At 58.4% G+C, this 6,000-nt stretch overlaps 1 protein-coding gene across 4 annotated transcripts in view; it reads right to left on the reverse strand.

Moving 5' to 3' along the window:
* SCRIB (scribble planar cell polarity protein) overlaps positions 1-5,266 on the reverse strand; it is a 100,582-nt gene extending 95,316 nt beyond the window's left edge. Inside the window, exon 1 of one of the 4 annotated variants that reach the window (XM_034070232.1) lies at positions 5,022-5,266. In XM_034070232.1, coding sequence (XP_033926123.1) covers positions 5,022-5,183 — 162 coding nt within the window. In that variant the 5' untranslated portion in view covers positions 5,184-5,266. The remainder of the gene's footprint in view (positions 1-5,021) is intronic. The other 3 variants (XM_034070241.1, XM_034070246.1, XM_034070254.1) reach the window with 3 other exon arrangements.
* Between the last annotated feature and the right edge of the window lie 734 nt (positions 5,267-6,000).

Genomic DNA, 6,000 nt, shown 5'->3' on the forward strand with positions numbered 1-6,000 from the left:
ACTGGATAGTAGGAAAACAGGGTCTCTGGAGTGTCCAACTTGTCATGGGAGCTTTAGTACGGAAAAGCAAAGCAGAAAGTGCATTAGACATCCCAAGGTTTTGCCCCTCCAGCACCACCCCCACTCCCAGACTGTGTGTCAAAGCTACTACTGCAGAGAGGGGGAAAGCAGGAACTTAAGGAGCTGGCTTTGACACAGAAGAGGTCTCCTTCCTTCTTCATGTCAACTTGATAGAATCATGGAAGCCCAGGCTGGTTAGGGTTGGAAGGGACCTTAGAGCTTCATCCAGTCCCAACCCCTGCCACAGGCAGGGACCCCTTCCCCTGGAGCAGCTGCTCCAAGCCCCTGTGTCCAACCTGGCCTTGAGCACTGCCAGGGATGGGGCAGCCACAGCTTCTCTGGGCACCCTGTGCCAGCGCCTCAGCACCCTCACAGGGAACAGCTTCTGCCTCAGAGCTCAGCTCAGTCTCCCCTCGGGCAGGTTCAAGCCATTCCCCTTGGCCTGTCCCTACATCCCTTGTCCCAAGCCCCTCTCCAGGTTCCCTGCAGCCCCTTTAGGCACTGGAGCTGCTCTCAGCTCTCCCCTTCCTGCAGCAGAGGGGCAGGATCCCCCCCTGAGCTGCTGCTCACACTGGGGATGCACCCAGCACACAGAAGGTTCTGCTGCAGACACATTGCCAGGTAATGGGAAGCTTGTTCATGATTTCCAGCTCCTCCCTCCTCCTCCACCAGGTCCTACAGGCTCTGCTCCACACCCAGGTCCCTTCCGACCTCTCCCTGTTGCTTTCCCCTAGTCCAAACCTGAGCACTCAGAGCACACCAAGAGCCTCTGGATGGATCCCTGTTGAGCAGCTCCTGGTCTGTGATTGGCTCCATCTGCCACCTCCAAATTCCAGCAGAATTCCAGGCTGTGTTCATTCCTTTCTGGTGAGACCTGCACCTCTCAAGTGCTGGTAGAGTGGAGGGAATGAGTCAAGTGGGTTCGTAGCTCTGATGTCCTGGTTTACCAGGCTGAAGGACCTGCTCCTTATCCCACTGCGGGAGCTCCAGGCCCTGCAGAGATCACCTGAAGCAAGGCAGGTAGAGCAGGAACCGGAAGAGAGCTCCGGATCTCTGGAATTGAGACACCCTTGTGAGGAGCTCAGAGAACTGATCCAATGGGATTTTGTATTTTCCATTAGAGCAGAGAAGATTCCACCCAGGAGAAATAGAACAGAAGCAAGAGCAGAAGGGAGAACATTGGGCACAGCAGGGTAACAAGTGTTCACCTCCACAGTTTGGGAATGAGAGGCCTGTTGGTGTCAGGCCCATCTGATCAAGACCAAGGACAAGGAAGGGGGCATGGAAGTTCTGGTATGGAAGGAAATGGTGCCATGGGAAAAGAGATTTCCAGTGGCTCTGGACTCTGGGACAAACAGAATGAAGACAAACAGAAGCAGGTCAGCCGGAGGCAGCCAGGTCATGGGCCAGGCCAGGTAAACCCAGCCCTTCCCAAAGGAAGCTCTCTGCTGACTGCAGAACAGGAACAACCATTCTGTGACTCTAAAATGACCTCTCCAAAAGCCACCCTCCCTCCTGCTCCAAAACTCACCTCCACATGGAAGCCCTCGCCAGCAATTCTGCTGCAGCCCTTAAACCTGAACCTGCTCTGGTCAAACTTGCTGCCAATGCCACAACTTTCATTCACAGTTTCTGAGTGACCTCCACATGCTGATCTCCTCTCCCAGCCCCTCCTGCAGTCCCTGGAACTGCTCTCCAGAGGGATGGGCACACACAGCCCTGTCCTGGGAAGCCAGCACACGTCCCAACCTCCCCTGGTGGGACATGCAGATCCTCTCCCAGTCCCTCTTACACAACAGACTCATTTCCACTAAGTGCTCCTCAAGTGGGAAGCATCTCCCATCCCAGAGACATCTCCCATTGCTCTCCTTCAGAGAAGATATGTGCCCAAACCGAGTGCTGCTGTCTCCTCCTTCCCTGGTGGAAGAGCTGGTGAATCCATTTGCAGTTTTCACCTCCACCTTGTATAATGTGCAGATTCTTACTCATACATTGAGTATCTGGGGGAGACTGAGCTGAGCTCTTAGGCAGAAGCTGTTCCCTGGGAGGGTGCTGAGGCACTGGCACAGGGTGCCCAGAGCAGCTGTGGCTGACCCATCCCTGGCAGTGCTCAAGGCCAGGCTGGACACAGGGGCTTGGAGCACCCTGTTCTAGTGGAAGGCGTCCTTGCCTGTGGCAGGGGTTGGAGCTGGAGGAGCTTTAAGCTCCTTTCCAACACAAACTATTCCATGATTCCATGATCTGTTCCATGATCTGTGCAGGTCATGATTCCATGACCCACACAGCCCCAGCAGTAGCATCCTGCCCACAATGCATGTGCCTGGGACTAAGGAGCAGAACTCTTCACTGCTCAAGTATCTTCTAGCAGCACATTAGGACACACACTGGGTCAAAACCTCAGGTAGGTCTAACCCTGCATCCTCACCCCAGCACACTGCAATTCTCCAGCTACCCCAGACCACGTGTGGCACCAGCTGGAAGAAACCTGCAAGGGGTTGAAAAGGGGAAAGGCTTCTCCCAGCCACATGGGTCTGATGCTCCCCTTGCTTGTGAGTGTTGGGTAGGGCTGACACCATCACAGCTGGAGCCAGCCCACAGCAGCTACAGACAGTGCTGGGTGAGGAACAGTGTGAGCACAGCGAGTTCAAACCCACACTCCTGGGACACGCAGCACAAAGTGGTCCTTCTGTAGATGCTCATTCTCAGTCGCTTCCTCCCACATGAACTGGTTCCCTCTGATCTCATGACAGATCTGAGCACCCATCGCTCCTCCTGGCAGGTCCCTTCTCACTTCAACTCCATTCGCATGGAAAATGATTTCATTTGTCCTGAACTGAGCCCCTTGTAGAGCTACTTGCCTCCCTCCAAAGCAAGGAGAACTGTGTGGCCAGTCGCTCCCTGTCCTCACCCTCCAGGCCACATGTGATGCTCCAGCCCCATCACCTGATGGAGAACCCCACCTTGCACCATAGGTTTCATGACTGGAGACATCCCCTCCACGTTCCTATTCCTGCTGCAGAAGCTGTTGCATGTTGCTTCCTGCTCCCCATGCCCGGTACCTCCTCCGGCTTCCCTACATCTGCTTAGAGGCTGAAGGAGCAGGACCTCAGTGATGCTTCCCTCACAGTTTCTAACCATTCTGTACCAGACAAGCCTGAATATTCGGGGGAAGCCGAAGAGCAGAGAGGAGTCCAGGACAGTCCCCGGCAGCAGCTCTGCTGCTCCAGGCTGAACACTCCCAAGCACAGGCTCTGGGTGAGGGCAGGTTTTCAGCAGGGTTTTCTCTTTCACAGGATTATATGGATATGGTCACAGGTAAATAAGATGTGATCCAAAAGATGCTCTTCAAAAGCCACCCAAGGCCCAGCCCTACGGGTCCAGGGTAACCACGAGGCAGGACATGGCAGAGTTGGGCAGTGCCAGGATCAGCAGGTTCAGATGTGTCACCACCAGCCTCCTCTGCAGAAAAGAGCCTCATCCCTAAATCCCAACCAGCTGGAACACATCTTCCATAGCTTGGGAACTACAGTACAGCAAGACCCCGAGCGACACGATGGAACAGAGATGATGAAGGATCACACGAGCATCTCCACACCCACAACTGAACCTCACCAGCAGCAGCTCACAGCAATCCACAGGGAAGAGGGAACCCAAACCATGAGAGCAGGAATCTGCTGCTCCTACAGGAGGCATTGATGCACAAACTGCCTGGCTGGACAAAACAGAACCTTGGCCTGAACCTCAGCCACGATTCCGGGTGCCTGTTCCCAGGTTTCATGGCACAATTCCTGACGTGTCAATAACTCAACATGCGGCTTCCAAACACAAAATAATCACCTGGTTCTCAAGCTTTTCACTGCAGCAGTGACTTTGTCCATCGTTACTGAGGAGCCATTCAAACACCTGCAGGCAACACCCATGTTCTCTCCCTGACACAGGTTGTACTGCACTCACTTTATAAACCAGTAGTTTCCACAGAGATGTGCACACTTCCTCCAGAACATCCCATACCCAGCAACATCTTAAAGCCTCCCAGAGTGTTACCAGTGTCACCAGTGCAGAGCTCTGTGCATGAACGGAACTATGGGAGGCTCTAAGGAGACGCAAGAGCAGCTCCAGCGCCTAAAGGGGTTACCAGAAACCTGGAGAGGGGCTTGGGACAAGGGCCTGTAGGGACAGGCCAAGGGGAATGGCTTGAACCTGCCCGAGGGGAGACTGAGCTGAGCTCTTAGACAGAAGCTGTTCCCTGTGAGGGTGCTGAGGCGCTGGCACAGGGTGCCCAGAGAAGCTGTGGCTGCCCCATCCCTGGCAGGGCTCAAGGCCAGGTTGGACACAGGGGCTTGGAGCAGCTGCTCCAGGGGAAGGGGTCCCTGCCCATGGCAGGGCTGGAGCTGGAGGAGCTTTAAGGTCCCTTCCAGCCCAGTCCATCCCCGGCTCTGCACCAAGCCGCAGGTGCAGCTCCACACAAGTGCAGCTCCACACAAGTGAGAGGCTTTCTCTCACTTTCAACAAACTTCCTCAGACTCCTTTGTATGTTAAGGTTAAACCCGAGCTCTGAAGCTCCCGCTCCGCTCCGCTCCGCACGGGGCCGGCTCACACAGCGCGGGCAGGACAAGGAACCCCCGAACCCCCCCAACCGGGCACAGGGGCTTCCCTCGCCCCAGACCGCAACGGCTCCGGGGCTCGACTCCGGGTCTGGCCAGGCGGAGCTCGGCTGCGGGACTCGGCTCCGGAGCTCAGCTCCGGTACTCGGCTCCGATACTCGGCCCCGGGTCCGGCCAGGCAGAGCTCGGCTCCAGACTCGGCTCCGGGCAGGCGGAGCCGCGTTCCCCGCCGAGGCCACGGAGGACCGAGCCGGGGGAGGCCGCTCCCGGGGCGGGGAAGGGCCGGGGGGAGGCGGCAGCGGCGGCCTCCGGCCTGCACCGGGCCCGCGGCCTGCACCGGGCCCGGCCGCGCCTCACCTTGGGCAGCTCCCGCAGCTGGTTGGCGTCCAGCAGCAGCTCCTCCAGCGAGCGGCTGTACCGGTAGATGTCCTCGGGCACGGCCTGCAGCGAGCAGTGCCGCCGGTCCAGCGCCTCCACGTGCCGGTTGCAGCGCCACAGCGGCGGCATGCACCGGAGCATCCTGCCGGCAGCGGAGCGGAGCGGGCCCGGCCGAGCGGGGGGTCCGGCCGTGCCTCGGGCCTGGCTCCGGCCGCGATCCGGCCCCGCCGCGCCCGCCCAGCACAGCTCGGCCCGGCCCAGCCCAGCACAGCCCAGCCCAGCTCAGCTCAGCCCAGCTCGGCCCCGGCCCCGGCTCCGGCGGCAGCACCGCCCCCCCCGAGCGGCGCTGGGAAAACGAGTCCGCTCCCGGCATGCCCCGCGCCGGGAACTGCGGGATACGGGAGCACGGAGGCAGCGGGATATGGGAACATGGGATATAGGGATACAGGAACATGGGGACAGACAGTGGGATACAGGGACACCAGGATTCAGGAATACGGGGGCAGTGGGATATAGGGATACAGGAACTTGGGGACAGACAGTGGGATACAGGGACACCAGGATTCAGGAATACGGGGCAGTGGGATATAGGGATACAGGAACATGTGGACAGACAGCAGGATACAGGGACACCGGGATTCAGGAATACGGGGCAGTGGGATACAGGGACACCAAGACATTACAACAGCAGGAACACTGGGAACAGGCACACTGGGATACAGGGACAGCAGGAATGGGAACACCGGGATCGGGACACACTGGAACCAGGACACCGGGAGAGCACCCGGAGCAGCCCCGTGAGCAGAACTGGGGGTGCCGGTGTCGAACCCCCCGCAGCTCCCTGGGGAAGCAGCTCCTGAGCAGTGGCACAGACTGGGAGACCTGCGGGAGGGCTCCTGGGTAACGGATACACACACCGGGACCGGCGGCTGCTCAGTGCCCGTTCATGGAATGGTGG

This window comes from Melopsittacus undulatus, chromosome 1, assembly GCF_012275295.1.
Source record: "Melopsittacus undulatus isolate bMelUnd1 chromosome 1, bMelUnd1.mat.Z, whole genome shotgun sequence".
NCBI lineage: Eukaryota > Metazoa > Chordata > Aves > Psittaciformes > Psittaculidae > Melopsittacus > Melopsittacus undulatus.